The sequence below is a fragment of the Colias croceus genome, chromosome 14 (genome assembly GCF_905220415.1).
Source record: "Colias croceus chromosome 14, ilColCroc2.1".
In the NCBI taxonomy this organism is placed as follows: Eukaryota; Metazoa; Arthropoda; class Insecta; order Lepidoptera; family Pieridae; genus Colias; species Colias croceus.
The window spans coordinates 9744512-9770602 of NC_059550.1; the positions used below are offsets into that span (position 1 = coordinate 9744512).

At 32.9% G+C, this 26091-nt stretch overlaps 1 protein-coding gene across 3 annotated transcripts in view; it reads right to left on the minus strand.

Moving 5' to 3' along the window:
• Window positions 1–26091, minus strand: part of LOC123697143 (1-phosphatidylinositol 4,5-bisphosphate phosphodiesterase) — a 74173-nt gene that overhangs the window by 42623 nt on the left and 5459 nt on the right. For 2 of the 3 annotated variants that reach the window (XM_045643561.1, XM_045643562.1), the window contains exon 2: window positions 766–878. In XM_045643561.1, coding sequence (XP_045499517.1) covers window positions 766–822 — 57 coding nt within the window. In that variant the 5' untranslated portion in view covers window positions 823–878. Of the gene's footprint in view, window positions 1–765; window positions 879–14603; window positions 14664–26091 lie in introns of those variants that run through there. The other variant, XM_045643563.1, reaches the window with a different exon arrangement.

Consider the following 26091-nt stretch of genomic DNA (forward strand, 5'->3'; position numbering starts at 1 on the left):
AATGTAAATATAGTTTTATTTTAAGATCATATATTTTTTTAATATATGGAAAAAAAATTATGACTGTGTACAAAAAATACTGTTCGACTTTTTGACAGCATTATCTGGTACGAAACCAAGTTTGTATGTAAACTAGGCAACTGGAAAATACACACGCACATTATTTTGTAATACTTTTGAATTCCCAGACACTAGCAAAACAATTTTCATCACATAATAATTTATCAGTACAAACTATAATAGAAACACATAAGATATAGGTAAGAAAAACCCGCATGTGTATTCTACAGTCTACATAGTTGGAAAGCGCGAAATAACAAGGCGAATGTTTTTCTTTCCTTGTTAACGTTTCTATTCAATTCTTTTTCATTGTGTTCTATGAATTGAACGCTTTTTGCAACAGTTTTAAATGCACCGTGGCGGGTCCCTTTTCAACAAATTAAGCTTTTATCATATGCACATACCCAGTATAATATATGGAAAACTATGGAAATTTTCAGAAAAAACTAACTGATCTTAAACACGTTTTTCTGCAGCAATGGGTGGGTTCAATATAAATAACTTTCAACCTTCTCAGGCACATATAGCATCATACTAATATTATAAACGCGAAAGTTTGTTACTATGGATGGATGGACTCAGTCTATGTTACGTTAAAACTACTGGGCGGATTTGGATAAAACTTTACAGGAATATAATTAACACTAACACTGTGACAAGAGTATCTCATCAACACTATCCTACAAAAACAGAATAATAATTTACTTGTAATAACGGTTCAGGAACGGGGATCTGCCAGTTGAACTCGAAGCGCTTGGTCATGGTTCTCGATGATCTTCACCTCGCTCCCACCACCGCTTTTACCACGCTGTCATTATCTGTGGACAAAGAGACACGTAAGTATTATTTATGATTTATACAAAAAATAATTATACAAATCTTGTGCATATAAAAAAAAAATTCCACAGTTTGAGAACCTCTGTTCGACTTCGTTTTAAAAGCTTCAATGTCACTACTTATCATGTCGTTATCGTGTTTAGAATGGGAAATAAACTTTTCAGAAACAACTAAAATATAGAAGCTAGGGGCCATCCATAAAGTACGTCACACGTAAAGAGGGGGGGAGGGGGTCGCCAAAGTGTGACATGGTGTGACAAGGGGTGGGAGGGGTCCTAAGTTTCGTGACATCACATTTCAAAATCTATAGGTACTAATCTCGTAATTTGAAATATAAATTAAACTAAAAAATATGTCCAACTCTATCTTTAGGACAATACGGTTTAAATTGTTTTGTAGACAATTTATATTTATTCATTAGTTTATTTTTTTGTTATTGTTTCAAATATTTGATATTATGTTGATTTCATAAAAAAGTACTTAATTTAAATGGAAATAAAACTATTTTGAAACTGCGGTTTTAATTTAATAATTTTTCGATGTTAAATTGCAAAACATGTGACGTCACACTAGGGAGGGGGGGTCTTAGAAATGTGACCACCTGTGACAAGGACGGGGGGGTGCTCAAAAACTCATGAAATTAGTGTGACGTACTTTATGGATGGCCCCCTATAAACAATTAAAAACAATTAAAAAATCAATCTTAGCCCTAGTATTGGAAATAACCTATAATAAAAACATGTATTGTAGAAACTCCAACCGCTATTACCTAATTAATTATTTTCAACCTATTACTATTACCCTTTTATTTAGAAATCGGGTTATTAGGTATCTATTAGAAAGCGTCATATTTTCGTAAACCCCACTTAAGAGGCCGGCGGACGACAATTTTTCCATACAAACGTAATTCCAAAATAATTTTCAGTTTGAGCATATTTCCACTTTATTGTGCTGTTATTCGGAATAAGACAGTATTTATCTAGGTTCCCATATTATTTTTATTGCAAAATACTTAAATACAACGAATTGTAAACGATTTGTATTTCTCACATTTTTAAAGTATAAATGATATGTTTTCTACTCATCCATTCTGTAATAAAAACGGCAATATTCTTAATGTAATGTAATTCGAAACATGGTTTACATTGTTAAGTTACACAATATGCAAAAAAAATTGGAAAAGCATTGAGTTTTCATTCATCGTTTTTGGTATTACGGCACACGTTCAAATTAATCACAAATTTTCATCGGTCGTCGTGCTGTCGCATCAAGCACAATATACAGATACATACAGTAAACTTCATAGTATAGAAAAAAGTTTGTATGTGTTGGTAATATTTTCGATGTGTGAAAACCACGTCACCACTTTGTCAAGCACAAGCCTGTCAAACTATTTTCTTTTTCATCCTAAAACAAAAAGGTGGAGGTTCTATGCTCGTATAATAATAATTTTAATTTATTTTTGCATATTTTGTGTTTTTAAGTTTAATTTAATTTATCGTTTTAAATATACCTAATTAAGTAGGTATACCTAAATACAAGTATTGTTAATTCTGGTTTAAAATAATTACTTTAATAATTATTTTAATTAAAATAATTTGCGCCTGTAATCACTACATATATTAGCAACATAATAAATTTTCTAGTGTATCAATTTTTTTTTCTACGAATTTATTTAGGTAGCTCAGTCGGCCGCGAAAATCCCAATATTTTAAATATTTTTTTAAAAATCGTGTTTTTAAAATAAAACTCTGGGTGTTCTACTCGTGTAAAGAGAAGCTCCAAAGGATGTCACTTTTTTGCGCCTAAAAGTAAAAACATATAGTGCATTGTGCGTGCGTATTTTTTGCCAATTGTATTGTAATATTTCTGACTAGCTTCCACCCGCGTCTCCATCCGCGCGGATGTCGGTCTTCGCGTGGATGGTTTATTTCTCCATTTTGAGTTACTCTGACAATGACATCTTATAAAAAAAAGAATCCACTGCGGGTAACGCAACGTGTGTTCGCGGTTCTACAGAACAACGTCTATGGATAAAACTGAAAAATTAAGATTACTTTTTTCCACGTGTTATTCCAGGATAAAAAGTATCTAAAAGTATATATTGTATGCCCAGGATAATAAAGTATAATTATTATGCCAAGTTTCATCGAAATCGAACTGTTAGTTTTCACGTGATGTCAGCATACAGACAGACAGACAGACAAAAATTTTTTTAATCACATATTTGGGTTTGGTATCGATCCAGTAACACCCCCTGCTATTTACTTTTTCGATATTTTCAATGTACAGAATTGACCCTTCTACAGATTTTTTTATTATATATTATGTATAGAGTATAGATTATATTTGCGAAAAAAATGTACCCTGATTTATACAGCTACATTTTTTTTCTACAAAGCCTAGATGTTGAGATATTATTGAAGACTAGATTTTCGCCCGCGGCTTCGCCCGCGTTTGCAAAGGAAAACCCGCATAGTTCCCGTTCCCGTTTTCGGGATAAAAATCCTATGTGTTAATCTAAGTTACCCTCTATATGTGTGCTAAATTTCATTGTAATCGGTTCAGTAGTTTTTACGTGAAAGAGTAACAAACATCCATACATCCATACAAACTTTCGCATTTATAATATTACTAGTAGGATATAAGTGTTGTAGAGAAATTTCCTTAAAACGCATTGCTATTCTGCACATACACTTACGATTGCCCAAAGTTTGCTGCAAAAATAAAGTAACTATGAAACATTATATTCCTAAATAAAAAGAAATGCGTTTGTCAATATGAATGAATGGTACACTCACACAACTACACACTATTCACACAAATTCACGCGCGGCTTCGGCGGGAATTGTGCAACAGAGACAACAATATTCGAGCGTATTTTGCCTTCACTTCGAATTGCAGTTGGCAGCGGCCTCCGCCGGACTCTTAAACCAGCGTTTACATACATAAGTTATTTTGTATGCACTAGGTGTTGATTTTCGACTTTAGCAAGGGATTTTGTGAGAATTCACTTGAAGGCTCATGCCCGTAATCCGGGCTTACCCCATTTGTGCAGTCCATATAAATACTTTAAACGTAAGAACTTCCTGGAGTTTATATGATAAGTTATTTTTAATATTTTAAATATTTAAGCCTTTGAATATCGGTTTATACATTATTGGTGGTGGAAACGAAAAAGTTCATTATGTTGACGATGAAAATATAATATAGGTAGGTACGTATATTCTAATAATTCTCATAATTATTTAAGACCTTAAGAATAATAGGTTTCTTAAAACATTCCTTTGTTACGAAATAATTTTAATATAAAACCTGATATGGGAACGTTTCCAACCAAATTACAAGAAGCTCGCTTCAGTTTTAACATACGTACAATCGTATACGAAAACCTTATTGTTCGTGGCTTACAAATATTGTGACAATAATTATTTGTTGAATGAGAAATGTTTTATGTAAGCCGCAGGCGGTAGAGACAAAAGGAAAATTCGGGGATACCAAGTTTTTATTGTGAATAATATATACCGCGTTTACCGTGTTCTTAAACAAAATGTGATAGCTAAGAGATAATGTACGTAATAAATTATAGTTTTTACCCGACTGCGACAGAAGAAAAGTTCTTGTGTGTAGGTATGTTATAATGTTTGACATATTTTTTTGACACGCCCTAAATGCTGTACGAATTTTGACTTACGAGGTGTTATAAATTATAATCATCAGAATTGTGGTACCTAATAACATAGGCTTCATAAATTAGCAGTCACAATTTTTATTTTTAATAAATAAAAATTCTTGTTTTCACTTTGTTAACATTGGCGTGCCCTGTAATTCGCGTATTCGTGTCACTTGAATAATTTTAATGTAACACAGCTGTTATGTATCTTTTGAATTAAATAATAAACCTTTGAAGCATGTTATGCAACTAATGTGGTGGTGAAATAATAATGAGATGTTTTCCTCATATTTCTCGTATACAATTTGGTGTTGAAAGAAAAATATGAAAACTAACATGTGGGGATAACAAATACAGTTGAGTATCGGGAGTTCCGGGTTTTATAAATATAAATTAATATATAAATAATTTTCAAAAACATAAACAAGGGTTTGTTTATGTTTTTACGATACGATTACGATAAATAATTTGTCTACATAGTATACACTAGCTGTGCCACGCGGTTTCACTCGCATTGCTCCGCTCCTGTTGGTCTTAGCGTGATGATATATAGCCTATAACCTTCCTCGATAAATGGACTATCTAACACCGAAAGAATTTTTCAAATCGAACCAGTAGTTCCTGAGATTAGCGCGTTCAAACAAACAAACTCTTCAGCTTTATAATATTAGTATAGATAACCTTCCTCGATAAATGGGCTATCTAACACCGAAAGAATTTTTCAAATCGAACCAGTAGTTCCTGAGATTAGCGCGTTCAAACAAACAAACTCTTCAGACTTCAGCTTTATAATATTAGTATATCTATATATACAATGAAGCTAAAGGAACCTTGCAAACATCAAATTTCGGACAATCGCGCAAAGCACTATAAATTTTCTTTCATCAACTTCAAAAACAAGAAACCATGTTCAAACACAAGCCATATAATTAACTAACTTATACCTTGCTACAATATACCGAAAAGTCGCTACAAAGCAATTTGCGAGTTCCCATCCAGTGTCAAATAACTCTGAATTACAGGCATGAAGTTTGAACGTTGATAAATAGGGCTTTTGTCTTTACGAAACTTCGAGGCGTGGTATTTTGTATCTGTTGATTATGCTTTTTACTTTTTGAAGTGAAACTTCTTTATCGGGGTTGGAAAAAAATTTAAGTGTAACATTTTTTCGTTACGCGCCATCTTTTTCTTATCCCTACCACTCGTGATTCGACGTATTTCTGTAAAGTTGCATATAGTAATTTTTTTTAAAAAATAAGGTCACAAAGAAGTTTCACTTCTTACGTATGAACACTAGTACACGCACACTTTTTTTATATTAACAATCTCTTGAAGAAGTATCCTAGAGTTTACATAACTTGGTACTTCTCGAAGGTTAGCAATATATCTATGAATGTTTTCGATGTGTAAAATATTCACATTTATTATGATAATTTTATAGTTCCCAATTAATTCTTAAGTAGGTATACGTTTAATAGCCGATTATATGTATATCTATGTGTTACATAAATCGAATATTGCACTGTTCTTTGAGACATAGTAAATGTAAAACAGTTAAAAGTTAAAACCTAATGGTTATAACCCAAAGTCTAATAAATTTGGCATCCATAAGACCATAAAAGATGATAATTATATTAGTTACAATTAATCAATGCTTTCCTTTAAAATCGAGAAAATAGAGAAATATAGTCCTAAGTATGTTATACTAGCTGTGCCCCGCGGTTTTACCCGCCTATGGCCTCGATAAATGGGCTATCTGACACCGACAGAATTTTTCAAATCGGACCGGAGTAGTTCCTGAGATTAGCGCGTTCAAACAAACAAACTCTACAGCTTTAGATATGTATAGATCTTGTACAGATGTAGAAATACTGTAAAATTAAAACACAATTCCCATTGATGTGGCAACACTATTCTATTTTTTGGATGAAATAACACAACGGTATTATTTTAGACGTAAGTAGGACAGAATAATAATTGGTAGATAGAATTATTCGGTTACTAAAGTGGATGTTGAAATATCTTGAAATTCTTTTTATTTCAAACATCGTATACTAAATTATTTTAAGGGATAGAATAGAAACCGCGTAATACTAGAGAGTATAAAACAAAGTCGCTTTCTCTGTCCCTATGTCCCTTTGTATGCTTAAATCTTTAAAACTACGCAACGGATTTTGATGCTTCAAAGCGGGCGAAGCCGCGGGCGGTAAGCTAGCGATTAAATAAAATATGGTCCATTACCTATGTAAATAGAATTGCTTAACTAAATAATATTCTAAGAGAAAAATAGGATTAAATTACAAGTTAAACGTTTACTTTCTAAATTAAAAGTTTCGACAAGTATGTGGGTAAACATATATTTTACCACACTACAAAGTTTCGTGTAAGCGCGAAACTTAGTCCACATTGTATATTATATGGTTTTATATCGTAAACCACGGATATTATGGCTTGCTATTTTATGTATTTTCAATATCGAAAATTATTTTATTTTTAATAAGTCTTTAGAAAATGTTTGGATATGCAATTGATTTGATTTTTTTATTAAATACATTCTTATTCAGCTATTTAAAATTAATCGCCATTTATCTTCCTTATTTAATCTGTATTATAATATGCACACAATTATCTATACTAATATTATAAAGCTAAAGAGTTGGTTTTTTTGAACGCGCTAATCTCAGGAACTACTGGTCCGATTTGAAAAAATCTTTTGGTGTTAGATAACCCATTTATCGAGGAAAGCTATAGGGCTATAGGCTATATATTATCATCACACTAAGACCAACAGGAGCCGGAGCAATGCGGGTGAAACCACGGAGCACAGCTAGTATTATATAACCGTGATTTATAAAAAAAACCGCATTACATATAGGCAGTGTAAACAAGAAGACCCACGTGTAATTGAATTAAATAAAATACAAATACATATAAAACAAACAGATATAATCCGATGTTCGTGTAACCAATCGACAGGTTTAACCGAGCGTGTGTCGTTAACGAGAGAACAAGTAAAGAGGATTAAACTTTCAAATAAATGAATTCATGTGAAATTTGTTCGAATTGTTTAAATAACAACCTATTGTATGGTAACAATTAACAAAATTCAATTATAGGTTCTATTTTTGATGTGTAGGTTTGTTGTTAAAAACTTGATTGAATAAATAAGGAAATAGGGTTTGTCTCTAGACTCCAAGTAGCTATACTCATATATTATTATAAGTAAATATATTAAACTTTGATCAAATTCTAATAGCCGGAAATTGAGATTTGTGTTTAATTAACCTTTTGAACGCCAATGACATCTATAGATGTCATGCGCAATCGTGCCCTGTGCGCCAACGACACCTATACATGCCAAGAAACAGATCATAGATAAATACAAAATAAACATATTAAACCTTTACTTTTACGTGTTTTATTTAATACAGTTTATGAACTGAATCCCCAGTTATTGCATAATTGTACACAGTAAACTAAATTGCCAAGTAGTTATTCAAATATTTGATGACAAAAAATAACTTAATTAATGGCTAAAAAAGCATGTTCTCTCGCGCCAATGACATGTATACGTGCCTACTAGTGATGTAGTGTAATATTCAAGTAACTTCATTAAAATTTCAGCGAAATTACTCTAATTCGCTTAATTTTTGTAATAACTACAAAAAAAATATATAAGCTTAGTCACTGAGAAAAAAGGTAAATACTACATTCTTTGGTATAATACCATATTGTCTATATTGTGGATATTGTTGATTTGAATATTTTCCTTTTCGCCAATCATGCGCATCCCTAGCACAGTATCGATATGCAATCCCTTCTGCGCCATTGACATGAATAGATGTCGGACTGGTGACGTCGTAAGCGCGTGCCGTGTTGTTAAGTGCGGAAAGTTGTAAAAATATTTTATCGAGAAGGTATCTACCAATATTATAATCAAATAAGTACAAGGCTATTAATGAGCATAATAATTATATAGATAGGTAGGTAAATACAAGGCTGTTAATGAACATAATGATTATATACAATTGTTGATTTTTTATTATTTTTTATTTTATCGTAACAAACACAATGTATGCGTTCTAGCATAATATTTATTGTCCATGTAATGATAAAAATTCGCTTAGGTCCAAAATGTATAAATATCTCTAAAAATCTGTAGGTACTTACCTATTTAGCAGTTTTCAAAATTTATTACCTAATAAGTCTAATCAGACTATCCTTTATTAGAATATTCTTATGATACAAATTGTCGCTATGTCATATCAAAATATGGTAATTGACCTAAATAGGTACCTAGGTACATATAATTAGTATTTGTAATAACTCAAGTATTAAACCAAATGATTGGAAAATAAATATGTAGTTTTAATGCAATTCCCTTTATTTAAAGGTAATAGTTGTTTTGATATTTACAAATAAACACTCCACAATAATACCTATAGTTCATATAAACTTAATAAATAAACTCGATAAGTTATAATAATATACAGCTACACATCCCTAATCAGAAGCGAGAGATTATAAAAAAAAGGATGGTTGCCCGCGCCATTGGCATGTATACATGCCAATGGGGCGTAACTGATAGAGAATAGTGCTGTAACTTGCTGCAATTTTATATGTATTTTTGTATCTCAAAAGGTTGATTTTTTTTGTTGATAGTTGCTATAAATGTGGTCTTAAGTTTTTACAGTAGGAGATGAGGTTAAATGAATATTATTTTTGTGTTATAAGCTGTTTATTCAAATATTCAGACGTGAATTATTATGTTTATCGATAACATTTTGGACTCCCTACTATTTTCAAGGTTATCTCATTGAATTTGTGGCTTGGCGTGGAGGGCACGGCGATGCGTTTTTGCTCTGGCGGTCAAAAGGTTAAAGCAGTTGAATATACCTACGGTAAAGCTGTGTATACCTATGTAGATAAATTCAGTCACATTTGAAAAAGTATTTAAAAATTTCAAATATTTATACATTGTATAAACTTAATGCCATAAAAATAAAACTCATAATAGGCAATTTATATCATTAACATGATAATGTTACAAGGGCCACGGAAAACGATCTATGCATACAAAGTTAAATTAGTTAGTCTGATCTTTAACGCAGATCATGAAAACGGCTCCTCCATGACTCTTGGACCCAACCTTAGAAATAATTAGGTTCAAGACATTGACATAAAACAGAAAACACGCAATTTCCGCTCAGTGGCCCTTAATTCCCTCAAGGGTAAGTAATATCCGACAGTAATTGGAGGAGCAGAAATAATTGACAATATTGTGATTACATAGTTGCCTTATTTCTTTAAAAAAGTATGCTTATGTTCACAGCTGATATGGCTTTAGGAAAAGGCCATTGCTTTCTATTTAGGCGATAGAAGTAGGACGTAAGGTTTCCTATGGCTATGCGGTAGGGTCGGATGTAGACTGATTCGGAACTAAAAGAGTTAGGTACAATCAATTATCACTTTAAATAAGAGACAAAAAACTGATTTTTGAAGTTTGTTTGTTTGTTTGAACGCGCTTATCTCGGGAACTACTGGTCCTATTTTAAAAATTCTTTCGATGGTAGATTTTTTCTGATTGAGGAAGGCTATATTAGGTAATACATAATATATCACGCTTAGACCAACAGGAGTGGAGCACTTCGGGTAAAACCGCAGGGCACAGCTAGTTATTGCTTTAACATCCCATTCATATTGCGAATAAAATTGCTGAGCTAAATAAAGAGAAAAAGGTACGATCCTTAGGTAGCGCATTTAAAGCTATTTCGTTTGAAGAAACACTCACTAACCCTTTCCTTAATTAACCCATTCTATGTGTGAATACTCACAATGTGGGAGCAAATCATCAACAGGATCTACTTTCAATTAAGAAATAATTAGTTCTTCGTGTTTTGTACTGGTGATATGAAGGTTTTCTAATTTAATTCTCTCATCTATACTTATAATATTATAAACCTAAAGAGTTTGTGTGTTTGTTTGAAGGCGCTAATCTCGGGAACTACTAGTCGATTTGAAAAATTCTTTCGGTATTAGTTAGCTCATTTATCGAGGAAGGCTATATATCTTAAACCAACAGGAGCGAAGCACTGCGGGTAAAACCGCGGAGCACAGCTAGTTTCAGGATAATTCTCGGTGTATGTTCACTTCTAATCATCTTTTTTCATCATACTCTAACATTTCTTTGGAACGTTTTAACGAATGTTTCCGAATGAATTATATTCGAGACTAATATATTTCTTGCAACTATTCCTATAATAAAGTATACAGCAGACTGATGATGATTGAATAATTCAAGTGGCCAAGTTTCTACTCAAATTGGGTCAAGCTTTCGTCTTGAAGTTAGTTAAACTCACATATAAAATGAATTATATATGTTAGTATTGCGCAAACTGTATAAACCTTTACATCTTTAGCATAATTTTCCTATATCATTTTCCTTATTTATTTAAATTCTTAAAATGTTTGTTATTCGTCTTTTGCAATATGACGACAAATAAATACGTCAAGACGAAATATGCTATCCTTAAGCACTATTAATATAATGGAATACCAGCCGTATTCAGGTTTTAAATTTTAGTAAATTACATCGTCAATAAAAATTAATATTCAGAGGAAATCTTACTTTGTCCCATAAATAGGAGTATAAAAGAAAGGTGCCTATGACTCAGAGCGTAGATCTGACAGGTCCTGAATTCTTTGTAAAACAAAAAAAAATCTTGTTCTTACAAAAGACTGCTTACTCGTGAGTAGAAAATTGATCAGAGAAAAGAATTTTCTCCGTATCTTAAACCAAGACCTCCCTAATGCGATACTCTTGACAAGAATGCTCATGTTCGGTACATCGACTCCAAAGGTCAATTCTTCTTGATTCCTAAGATTGTCCGCTCAGGGTGTGAACACATTTAATCAAGAGGTCGCCATTAATTGCGACCACGCCCGTCTGCCCCATAACTGGGTCATGTACCCTTATATCGATCTCTGGTAAAAAGGCGTGAAATCGCTTTGCAATGGGTGAAGATGCAAATGCAGCAACTACTTGCCTTGTAACGAATAGAGGTGTAAAGGCTTATTGGTGGTTAGATTGCGGACTAATACTACAAACAATAATAATTTGATTGATTTGAAACCTGTGTATAATTTTAAATTATGTTTTTATAACGGAGCCACTGTATCTAATTTAAAGTTGTTTGGCATAAAAGTACCTAACTACAAGGCATATGAATATGTGAAATTGAGAAATGTGTGTAATTCATGTTTTTGTGGTTATGTTTATTATTTTAATTTTCCCTATACCAACACAATAGTAAGCGGGATTATTACTCAAGGTTCATTTTTGTATTTTTAAAGTTTCCACCAACAAAAAGGATCAGAGGTTTAGTTGTACGTAAACTTTAACTTTTTAAACCATTTTGTTTTTGGGATATAAAAATAAAACTTTACATAAATTAAATCAGTTTATTGTTTTTACTGATCAGACATACATCTATAAGTAGTAATTAACAGCCTTTAACCCAAAATATCAGTAATCAATCTAAAGTCTTACACAAAAAACAAAATCACAAATGAGTAACCAAATATGGAATAGGTACCCATATATGGAATATAAGCATAAATCAACATAACAATAACAAAAATGTAATGAATATCTTTGAGATCAATTAAATGAATAAAACATATTGTGATAAAGGAAAGAAAACAAAATGGTACCTATTCCATATTTGGTGACTTTCCTCTACATAATAACATTGTTAAAAATACAAAGTACCTTTCAAATATTTAAATTAACAGGTGGAATTGAACGACTCCATTTTAGTAATTGCTCTAGAATTTTCCAGAAGCTGTATAAACATGATCTTTTACGTATGATAATCATCCTGAGTTCGCATCAAGTCGTCCAGCGAAGCGTGAAAACGAGAAATTCAGAAGTTAACTGACTCTTTGAAATACATAAGAACATATTTCAGAAATATCCTTAAATTTAGCATTCGTAAAGGAAATCTTCACGGTTAGTTACTTTACTTTGAATATGTTTATTTATTCATTACATTATTTATTTCTCTCTAAGTGATTTTTACGTATCAAAAATGTCTTTGATGTTTTTTTTTTAAATATTTAATGTGTGTTATACTGGTTATAAATATAGGAAAAAAGGGATAAGACAGGAAAATAAGAGGATAATTTTGGAGGAAGGGGTTACGAAAAAATATGAACTACAAAACGTACTATTTATAGTATTTACTTCCTTCGAAACTGACACTGGTATATAACTAATTATTATATACATACCTACTTAAGTATTTATCTTAAAAATGAGGCCTTCAAAACGTTTTGAGCGAAAAATAATGTTCGATAGGACAAAATTGTTGTAAAAGTTTTTAATTTTTTAAGAGCGTTGTCGTATCTAGGTCAGCTTTTAAACATTAATTAAATTAAAGGTGAATAACCTTTTCGTAACTTTAAATTCCCACATCACTTTGCAAACTTAATTAAGTGTCAGTTTTAATTAGTGTGGAAAGCGAAAATGTATTGCCTCTTTTGTCCTTTTTAAACTCGTAAATGAAACAATACATTTGCCTGGGATGTGCTTAAAAACATATATGCCTGTTTGAAAGCTTTTTAACGAGGAAAATAATGTGTCAACAGAATGAATGAAAAGCAATGGATATGAATCAAAATCGAAATACGTTTTCCCCCATGAACTGTCTCAAAATTGCCTTGTTTCATTTATAGTTTTGTATGGAGATAAATAATTTTTTTATAACTAATAAAACAAACTGCCCCAGCAGAAATTGATATGCCCTATTGCCTCTTTTCCGTGTTTTCTCTCCATAAAAAGCTTTCTTGAATAAACCTACTGGGGACCGTTGAAATACATTCATATTCATACATACACAAGAATTATCTATGTAACGATCCAACATAACCCTTAGTTAAAATGGATTTAACCCCGGTGGGTATACAAAAACACGGGATATTCAAAACTTGGCAATTATTTTAGCTATCAACACACGCGAAGCTACAATATATACTAAACTAGCTTACCGCCTGCGGCTTCGCCCGCTTTGTCTAAAACCTAATCTACACTAATATTATAAAGAGGATAACTTTGTTTGTTTGTTTGATTGTAATGAATAGGCTCATAAACTACTGGACCGATTTTAAAAATTCTTTCACCATTCGAAAGCTACATTATCCACGAGTAACATAGGCTAGGTTTTATCCCGGAAATCCCACGGGAACGGGAACTATGCGGGTTTTTCTTTAAAAACGCGGGCGAAGCCGCAGGCGGAAAGCTAGTAAATTATATACTAAAACCTTCCTCTTGAATCACTCTATCTATTAAAAAAACCGCATCACAATCCGTTGCGTAGTTTTAAAGATTTAAGCATACAAAGGGACATTGGGACAGAGAAAGCGACTTTGGTTTATACTATGTAGTGATCATAGTACGTATGTTTGCAATCTACGAAACTATTAAACAGTTTCATTCACAAATTATTATCCTCAATATAAATTCACTATTGGCTATGAAACTTTATCAAGAGCAAGCTGGTAATGAATAAATTGGCTTTAACCGTTATAAAGTTGTTAAATCAACTATGTAAAGCACAAGAGAATCCTTAATTATATGCTCTAAGGTATTTCATATGCAGCTACGTCGGAGAATATTCTAACACTTTGAAATTCATACTTGACTTCAGTATTTTCCTCTTAATTTTCTTTTAACCTTTTTGCGTCGTTGTAATACGTTTATTATGCGTGATTGGGTTTTAATTGGAGAAGGGATTTGTTATGTATTACGTTACTTTTATGGCAAGTTCAGTTCATTTATTTTAGATAGATTATACTTTGAGGCCCATAAGAATGAATACTGTACGATATATTTTACATAATTATAATCCTCTGGAAGATTTTATACTAAATGTTGTGTATATTTCAAAAGGAAACTCTGAACAGAAAACTATAATGAGATAGAAAGGAAAAAATTATAGCTACAGGAGAAAATACACAACAATAAAATTCTTACCTCTTAATTGCTAGAAATAAACCTAACCTAACTTAACATTTAAATGAAGACCAGAAAATATTTTAATTAAAATCTAGAAAAAAAAAACTACAACACAACTGCACTGCACAAAGAAAATATTTAAACTAGCTCAAAAGGGAACCTTACGGGAATGTAATCTTATTTTCTAAACGGCATTACGAAGCCCTAATGGGATTAAAAGTTAATCCACTTTCCACTTGCCGGTATCACGACATAACAGCTATGTTCGAGCATTTTCGGTTTGTGATTTTATAGTTTTCTAATTAAAACGGAAAACTTTATGGTCAAAACACCGCTTAGTCTCTTGGAGTCAGACAAGATCGGATTCTATACAATATAATATGAACTGGAGTTGGACATAATACGAATTTAGGGTAAGAAAAGTAATGAGCTGTCAGTTTTGTGATGGATTCCCGCTTGGTATATTTTCAGCTGAGTATTCGTTCAGAAGGAACTGTTAAAAATTCCGGTTGCAGTTGGAAAAAGGTTGTTAATCAATTTCGATAATTTGGTAAGCCACCAAATAAGGAAGAATGCATCACCACCAGTACCATAATAATCGATTGAGACTCGACAGTTCCCGTGTGTTCAACAAGAAACAGGAATTAAGTTATTGTCATACTGTGTGTAAACATCATAACCACGTTTTCGTTTAACAGAACCTACACGTGTAAACTCAATTCTGAATTGAGAATATTCCTTTCCTTTCAGAACGACCAAAGAAAACCCACAAGTAGGTACAATGGTTCTATTCAAAGTACCCGGAATATTGTCAACCGTTGTCGAAATCTTGCACAATATTACTTCCGAGTAAAAATACTTAAATTATTATTTTTCTGGGAGGGACCATTTTACGCCAAGTCGAAGAACCTTTAAAGATTATATAATAGGAAATAAATATTAATATATCATATTATAGTAAACAAGAAAAATACTATGTTCGTAAAAGAAAATAAAACATCATATAACAGTAAAGAAAAATATACAGTGTAACATTTTCGTAACTTCTCAGTGCTAGTCTGACCCAAATATTTCTGGAGCAATTTTCGTTCGGAAATCAACTATGCTAGAGCTACTTTAAAATGCAAGGCTAGAAATGGAATTGCTATAGACTCGGTTTGTTTGGCTGATTAATTATTACAAAGGCTCACTGAATGGCCAATTAAACTTGTTCAATGGAGAAAATCAAATACCAAATACAGATGAACTAAATCAATTCCCTCTACGTATCCAGATAATTCCTAAGCCATTGTTCGACCCACATCTCGGTTAATGGCCATTCTACTAAATTACGTCATATTTTGTGAACTGAGATGAAAATCCTTGGACGGCTGAACGAATTCAGCTGATGTTAATTCCACATTAATCTGGCTCAAATTTGAATAGGGTTTAGCAACATTTCTAACGTAATTAACAATATCACAAGGTACAACGGTTGTTACTTTCGGCTATTTAAGTACTTTGATGTAATTTTGTAAGGCTCAATGTTATGCTATTATTATAGGGCAAATATTTGATAAAGGCTTGGATGTTGAGACAAACATGTTGATATATTCAACAGTTAGTATTTATATTTATGCATAGGTTATAGATTAGAAATAGATTTCAGATCCAGCTCTAACTTGTGATTTGAAGATATTAATCCTCAAGTATCAATGGGCTTAAACTTTGCAAAGAGTACGAAGTTAGCAATAAAATAACAATATTTAAAAAAATTCTCGTGATCCACACCCCGTTCATTGTTTAATAGATGCCATGCCGTGCCAATCATGGGCAAATTAACACTGAAAGCCAACTAAAAGTCGTAAAATTCTATCTACCGAGTTCACAGTTACGAAGCTGATAGCTCACATCATTCTGAACTGTTTACTGAAGCACATTGTATATAAATTAAGCCTCTATAAGGTTTGGTTTAGTATAATTCGTGCGCCCAGCGACCCAGTTTCTGCGGGTTTTGTGGTTCATTTTGTCACATTTAATGGATTTTCGCTTCGGGCAAAAGTAAATGGGCAAACTTTCAGACTAGCTTTATTGTCTATGGTAACAGCCTACTCTAGATTAGATTCTGTTGAACTGATGATGTGATAGAAGCCGTGCCCATGCCTTTGATTGCGTAGGAGTAGAAAAGACGTGGTATTTTCCGCATCACATATTTCATAGACTTTTTTTAACATAACTAGTGTTCATACTTGTAGGATTTGCAATGTCAATGTTTACTTAATTTTCTAAAGATAAAATATTAATAAGAAGGACTATTACAACGTATAATATACGTCGATATTTAGATATACCAAACGTGTAGATACCTATAGAAAATTCTATATTGCCTGGGGATTTGAATTTCCGTATTTACATTGAAAGCGTTCAAACGCAAAGTGAGCATGTACTTTATCGGCTGCGATAGGAATACTATTGAATTGCTATTGAATGTCAAAGACCAAAAAAAATAAAATTTAGGACAAAGGAAGCGACGTGTAGTATTTACACGCGTTCATTCCCTTCGTTTCAAGGGTGGAAATGATTATAAAACATCTTTTTTAGTGTGGTGAATGGTGATATGGTCCGAAACACTTCCTACATATAGAATTCGATTCAACACACACAAACAGCTACATTGGAAATAGAAGTAGCCATAAAATACAATCCGTATACCTACAAGTTGAACATGAAACAAAATATCAAAGTTTTGAAGTGAAACTTCTTTAGGCGCGTTGAATATAAAATTTAAATGTCGCGTCATGGCATTACCGTCACGTCATGGGGTAAGGCGACGATAGTATCTTCAAATCTTGCTAAAGAATATTCACATCTGAGACGTGTGCTCGGCACACGCGCTCTTTTATCTTAACTTTTTTAACCAAAAATCGCTTCGAATCCTAATGTATTAGCCGATTAAACTAGCACATATTTACAAACCGCGGAACACTTTGGTTTTGGCCGTGACATGGCTGCGTGTGCGCCGGTGTAAACAACGTCATAGCGTATGAGCCACATCATGTGTACCTATGTTACATGTGTGAATACGTAATGTTTTTATTGAAATACACGAGGCAATGTTAGAAATACGTTAAGTGTTATTTATTCAATATTTTTATCCCCTCTGGCCCTATAGTATTTCAAAGTGTATCGTGTTTTTTCCTCATTGTTATTTCATTGTTTCAATTGGATATTGTTTTACGAAAAGGGACCCTGAAGAGTTTACTACCGTAATTCAGAAAAAACTGCGGTAAAGCTGGAGTTAAAAAAAATTTCATCTTATTTTCATTAAACTTAGAACTCATATCTGAAAATTATACTTAATGTGTACATACTAGGTACTGTCTAATTTTACGACAAGTTACAATAGGTATGACAATAAGAAATATAACATACCAACGTTCGGGAATAAATAAATACGTTTAAAAATTAATAGATTGCACATATAAAAACAAATTCAGCTCCTAGACTACATATACACAGAGATCAAGGTAGTTTAACGATAACACTATTTTATAACATTCTGAGTCACATAGTTACATAGTACGGGATTCAATTTAGTTTTATTCTTCTTGAAAGCAAATTTTATAGCCGATAGGGTTCCGTGCCAAATAAATGAAAAAACGTTTTATATAACGATCTAGTACAAGATAGTTAATAAGTTTAATAGTTTAAAAATATAATAAGGCTACGCTTTTAGATGGAGCGTATAGCGATTTTAGCAATGTTGTGCCATAAAAAAACAATAAATGTTTTTATTTTATTTTTGAAAATTAATTCTCACGTAAAATATTATTTTTTATCCTTCTACTAAAACTTTACTGCTAAAATTGAACATATTAATAAAAAGCGCGACAAAAATAAACATAGTTATAGGGAACATATTCGATAAAATTCAACAACCATCCACTGAACATTACAACGCAATTCAATAAATCGAATACACTAAAATTACCATTAAACCTAGAACTTTAGATAATATGCTACACTTTCAACCATCGACCATAAATTACAAATATATACTCATATTAATTCAATTATCATTACTCACTATGTACGCTCCTTCATGTTTAATAGCCCAGATATTTCTATTTTAAGAACTTTGATTTAAAATCTTTAATAGATCAAACTGATAGGAACTACGTAATAAATAGCATAATATACAAGGTGTGTCTTAATGAATGGTGAGCCTGGTAACTGGAGATAGGACGTTGTGGCGGTTCTGGAAATTATATGTTGTTTGGTAAATGTCCTTCAGTTTTCAGGATAATTCAATACATCCTACTAAATGTTATAAATGCGAAAGTTGGTATGTTTGTTTGTTGTAGGAGTACCTTCACGAAAAACTACCGAACCGTTTTCATGAAGTTTGGCACACACATAGCCCTTTATCTATCTAACTTGGATTAACACATAGGAAAGTTTTTATCCCAAATATCCGTATATAAAAACTATGTGTAGGGAACTATACGGATTTTACTTTGACTACGCGGGCGAAGCTGCATCGAAAAGCTAGTCTCGTATAAGCATCTCGTTCACGAACACGAAACAAGCTGGCACAGCACGATTCGTATAATCCGGCCATTTATCAACGATCCAATATAGCGCGATGCTGTCTACTGGAGCCGTGGCGAATAAATTTCACGCCTCTATAATCTATTATATAGAATGAGGATAATTTAAGGAAACATTTGCTATGCTATGGTTTTGGCATTCAAAATTACTTTTTTTAGTTTAATCGGCAGAGCATTCAGCTGTTTATGTAGCAAGATATTTTTTTTGGTTTGGAGGAAAATAAAGCCGCACGTGTTAATAGTCTTTTTGATTCAGCTGGCTGTACGGCAGAATATTGAAAACAATTCATTTGTCCTATTGCGATATTATAGGATTAAGAAATTGACCGATAATTTGTTACTCTATATTGTAATTAGTATTGCCATGCATATTGTAATCCCTTTCCAAGCCTTTATACGGATTTAATGAAACGAAAATAGACCAGAATATAAACCTATTTATTTTAAAATAGAACGGAGTTTGTTAAAACATTTTCCAGTGGAGTTTTGTTTAATACCGGTAATGCAATATCGCCAGTGGCACGGATCATAATCTATTTATCACTGTTTCAATATGAGGATAGATCTAGATGATCTAGATCCTACTGGATTTGAATTCTCTCACTAAATTGCAAAAACGGCTAGAATGTTTTATTAAGTATATTTAATGGGTCTATTTTTCTAGACGACATTCATCCATGTAATGGAAAGTTTCTGCGTGATTTAGGATCCTCTATTATCTTCAAGATGAGATTACAGAGAAAACTTTCGAGAAGAAATATGAAGTTGGAAAAATTTTACTCAGATTTTATTAAATCTACTTGAAATTAATTGAAAATGGCAAAGAGCGATATCTTCTAGACAACTAAAGGAGAATGGCAAACTCCCATAGGACTCTGGGCCTGATCGTTACACTGATGATTTATGGGTGATTAAATAGATAAAAATATACAGACTCTATGAATATAATAATTATAGATCTTTTCTATGGGATAGCAGAGATATTGGGATATTGATTAAGATCAATTTTAAATATAACGTTACTAAGGCCCTTCTGCCATTAGGTACGATACTTCTAGAATACGATACTCGCGTAGAATACTACTTAGATATTTGCTGGCTACCCGATGCTCGCATATTATGCGACTGAAAAATGACTAAATTCATCATTATTGTGCCTCGTTTTTGTGGACCGACGTTATAATAATAATAATTCATTTATTTATTGCAACAACAGTTACGTCGTTATGTCTAGCAATCAGCACTTCCAGTGACGAAGAAGCTCTTGCAGTTTTTCTTTTTTATAGAAATAGAAGACGCCAACGTAAGAGTAAGAAGTACTGGATTCATCCATATATTGAAAGAAACATAAATTGTAGAGTTTTTGTAGCCGAACGAGAACTACAACATCATGATTAGATATTTTTATCTTTCTAACGAAGAGATACGCGCGAGAGTCGAGACGCGATGCAAAAGCGACCGACACGGTGGTCGGTGAGTAGTGCTATACTAGTGGCGGACGTGTAGGATACCAGTAGCGTAGTGTGCGAGCCTACATAAAAATGTACATGATACTCTGCGGCGACTAGTCTCCGAGACTTGCAGGATACTTGAATCGCCTATGCGTATCGTAATGGGAGAAGGGCCTAAAACTTCACTCAAATGTCAAACAACAAACATAAACAAATCACTCATCACTGACACAATTATGATTAATAATTTGACATTTTATTAACGGCCAGCTACCTAAATAAAAATGTTATAATTATTATTGATTACGTAAAACATGTTTTTATTTTATAGAATGATCTAAATAAATTAAGATATGTGTTAAAAATAAGTTAAGTTTTGCTTCTGATTTATAAAGCATTTGAATTCAATAAAATTAAAAATAAAATATAGACATTCATTCGTATTAATGGTATTAATCGATATATTCAACTTTATTACTCCTGACAACACTGACAATCTCTGCTTGATAAGACCGGTAGTCATAGAAATCTAAATAACAATGCCGGTAGTGAACACATTATCTTTTTTTTCAAAGATTTGTTTTCCCATAGAATCAGAAGTAAATATTTTACCAAGAATTATTAAAAATAATATAATGAATTTTAAATATATTATGATTTCTGTAACAGTTAGGCCCAGTTTCGCCATTCTCCTTTAAAGTTTTGTACCTACATGTGCCATTTGTATATGTAAATTAAGTGAATTTCCAAAGAAAATACGACATTATATTAAAACATGTAGAGATATAGAATTAGGTACCTATTGTCCTATATCATAATAATTTTATTATATTACAGGACATCTCATTTCGCATAAAGTACAAAGACTAAGTACATAAGTACACCACTTCAAAACAAATTTAACACTCCATTTTACGGACAATTAAAGCAGAAGTTGAAGAAACTTTCAAGTACTCCCATCATACTTACCAGAAAATTGTCCCCAATATGAAATTGACACCACACAAATCGGTAGCAAATGAGTGAATCTCGATAAGGGCCCATTGTCCTCTCGTTGAGACCCTTGGCCCATTTCCATTGTCAAGCCCATCACAAGCAATATTATGGTTAAATTTCATCACTCTTATATTCTTAGTAAGTAGTTGAGATGAGATTTGGTTGCTATAGGAACGTATAGCTGATGTGCTCAAAAGACCATAAATGTTCGGGAATTTTTTATGTGGGAAGGTAAACGTGAAAATTACCTCTCCAGTAATAGTAATAAGGTTGAATATACTTCAGACTCATCGTATTCAAAATGGAGATTATCTGGCAGATCAGATCTCGTATACTAATGTACCTATATCCATTATTCAGCTCTGTAACATTTTTAGTTACCTACACACCATTTTTTACCTTTTAGGATTCGCAGTCGTTCGTCTTTTGGAATCGAATAAGCCAGTATGGCATTAGTCATGTATTCAATAAGGCACGAATAGTTGCAGATAACAATCTTAGGATATCTAAAGGGAAGCAATTTAAACAATAATCATATTTTGATGACTGCTCAGACTGAGTCATAGTATTTTCTAGTGTTTGACTTTACGCAAGTATTATACAATATATTAACGGTCTTACTAATAAAATGTTACCCATTCGCTTTGCAATGGATTAAGCCCGGCATTCACTACACGCACCGCGAGCCGAGCCCCGAGCCGTACCAATCCGTGGACAAATCCGTCATCGCCCACACACTACACGTCTATCACCTTCTATCACTATCCGTCTCCAGACGGCGAGCGCCGCGCCGAGCCGCGAGCCGCGCACAACTACACATACACACGCAGATTTGTCCGCGGACTTGTCGCCAGCTACAAATCCAGCGGATGGGTGCGCCTGTGAATGGTACCCATTAGTTATTTCAATAAGGGCGGCCGTACACGGACCGCTCGAGCAGTTAACGGCTGAGCGCCGTACACGGACGGCTCGAGCGGTCGGTCGTTGACGGCTCGAGCCGTCGGTTGTTGACTGCTCGAGCCGTCGCTACCAACCGCTCGAGCCGTTGATTTTTTGACTAGTCGCGTCATTGATTTTCAGGGGGGAGGGAGCCGTCGACGGCTCTAGCGCAGTCAACGGCTCGAGCAGTCAGTGTATGCCTCACGACCGCTCGCGAGCAGTCGACGGCACGATGAAATTTCATCATGCAGTTGACGGCTTGAAGCGGTCGCGACGGCTCGAGCGGTCATGTGTATGGCGGTGAATGAATGTTCATAGTTCACCGTGCGGTCGCGGCTTCAAGCGTTCGGTCTCAACTGCTTGAAGCTCTGCTGCTCTGCTCTCTAAAGAACTATCTCGTTTTTATGATTGACGTTTCATGTGAGCAGGAGCAAGACACAGCTATGGCAAAAAATGGTAGAAATTTATGTATTAGACAATACTTGAATATTTTAACTGTAATATACCTATTATACCAACAAAACCGGCCAAAATACCTAATTGAAACATAAAACTACTAGACAACAAAATTCCACTACACGTAAAGTAATTAAAAACTTTCCGCGGGAATTTTTTCACTACGTTTAATTAACAAGAAACAATTGCATCGTGCAATTAAATTATCATAATTCTCTTGACATTAACTGCATAAAACACGCAACTTTAATCTATTGTTTTATCCTTTATAAAAAACGGTAGCGCTTAATTTTGTGCTTCAAAAAATAAATTTATGAAACGACAAAATATATCAAAACAATTTCTCTACTCATCCTTGAGTACATATCAAGTTAAATGATCCTTAATATTTTCTTTTGAATTATATGAAGTGTTTTTTGAGATCAGATATATATACCTACATACTTGCTTTGCTATACTTTGCTTTCTCTGTGTGATTTCAAGGACTTCAGACGAAATGTTTTCCTGATTAAATAGGTACTCAATTAGTACAACTTCACTAAACTTCTTCTAACTCTTTGTATGAACTATTAGCTAAACGGAAATAAATGCTATAACATCAGATAAAAGCTTGACAAAACGCAATAAAAAAAGCATGTGTATCGAGCACACGTGTCTGAAGTGAAACTTTTTCGACAAGATTAAAAAATACAAAAACCATCGCCTCCATGACATGACGAAATTTCCATGACATTTAAATTTTGCTCCTAACGCGCCTTAGAAGTTTCACTTCAAAATTGTAATCAAAAGTAATTTATTAGATAACTACATAGAAAAAGTTATAGCACGACATAAAAGTTATTCGAAAACCGCGATTATAATTTGACAAAAACCCCGATCGAAATCCTATGAATACAGAACCAAGAATCCTTAAAAAGGAAAATAATTGAGGTGGAATATGAAATGTTTGGTGTCTATACACTTGGGAGTAAATACAAAAACAAACAAGAGGGTCGAACAGTGATCGTGGGAGGGTCGTGATTTTTTAATGACCTCTAAAGGACGGCTTTTCAAATAAACAGATTTATAAAGGGCAGGTTTATAAATATAACAGTTTTTAGTCGCGTAATATGATTACTGAGGCAGATATAAATTTTCAGGTAAGAGTACCTGTGTGGTATATAAGTTAAGTAAATAAGAATTCCAATATTCAAAATGTTTAAAGGAATAAAAATAAATCGTTCATGAGACGGATTTGAACACGACCTTCACCGAAACATCGAAAATTATAATGTAACCTAACTGTACCTGCGTTTTATACGAATTTGGCTTCAATTTCATTTGAGTTAGCATTACATGCCGTAATTCTACCATTTTTGTCAAATATTTATAATATCTAAATAAATACCCACAACCTTCATAGGTTCATCCACATCCACAAAACGTGTGAGGTTAGGATTGACCTATACTAATAAAATATGATCAAATTTTTAACATTTGACAGCCCTACATGCAAATATTGTCCAGTCGGGACCCCACAGCAAAGTTTGTTTATAATTCAGCATATTTTGTGTTTGGCTCCTAGGAGTCCGTTTGAACTTTGAATAAGTTATTTGTATCATGAATGCTTATTTTATATGCTAATTTCATGTATGAAAACGGGACTGCCTTTAAACTTGGCAACAGTTTTTTTTCTATTCTAATATATACTGTTTTTAAATTGATTAAAAGTCAGTTGAAAAAAACTATTTTAAAAGGTTATTTTTTTCTCTTATCCATACAATTTAAGGGAAAACAAATATAAATTAAAAAACAAGCAATGTACAGAAATAGACCAAAACATTTATTTCCGTAGAAAATGCCTTTTTAATACGTCGTCGAATCAGGCTCGAGCAGAAATGGGTCAACCTATATACAATGGAATGTGCTTTAACAATAAATGTATTGGATCTTTCCCTTTGTATAAAAATATATTAAATTGCAACACCGATTTATTTATAAGAATAGTGGAAAATTTTAAATACCTGAAGCTGATTCGATATTTTAGTTTTATGGCATTCAAATGCTTTATAAATATAATTTTTAAGAATAGAAACAATCGATCACGAGGCGGGATTCGAACCCGCGTCTTCGCTATTCCGCAACACCTGAAGATATAAAAATGCATAAGTAATTAAGTATAGTTTTGATTGTCTATGAAATTATGAAACAATCTACTTTTTTATTTCAAATTAAAGTAAAAACAATTATTATGTGCACACCACATAGTTTATTTTGCCAAAAATACACACTTGTTATCGTAATAACAACAGATTTTATAAAAATAAAACCATGTTAGTTTCACTGTTACTACGAAACTTTGCCTTCATTTCGTATACAAAAGCAAAATTAAAATAATAAACAGCACATTACAAATTGATAACCTTCACTGTTTTAGTAAAATCGTCTGAGTCATTCATAAAATGTATCTTGTTTTACCTAAACATGGTTAGGACTTTGTTTTATGATTCCCAGAACAATAAGCGTTAAATCATAAATGTTTACATGCTGGCAAACTCTGTAATACCGTAAACATGTGATGTGACGTAAGGAGCTAGAGTGTAGATGCTCAGATTCACCATGTCTGATGTGGTAAAGATTACGGTATTCACAAGTTCCGTGTTTTCAGATTCAGATTTACGCACCAAAATTTTATACCGAACGGTAAGGATCTTATATTAACGTTATAGGTATTATTAGTAGTAATGGGAATGTATAGGACGGCTAGCAGGAAGCAAGTAGAAGGGATATAATAAAGAGAATATCGATGTAGTTACTAGGAATGAGCTCAATTCTGTAAATTTTATCAAGCTCACCATATTTTTAAAATCAGTGACTGGTTATTGTAAAGATATTGAGATAAGTTCATGCGGTTAATGTTAGGTGTTATATTTATTTTCAACTAGCCTCCTGTTCTAGAAAATACACAACAATGCACGCATCTCAATATTCCAGAAGCTTCCTTCGCTTGCTAGTAAATATTTTCAATGAGAACCATGCAGCTTTCACGACGCTATAAAACGTTCTGCATTCTCTTGGAAAATCACGTAAAACTAT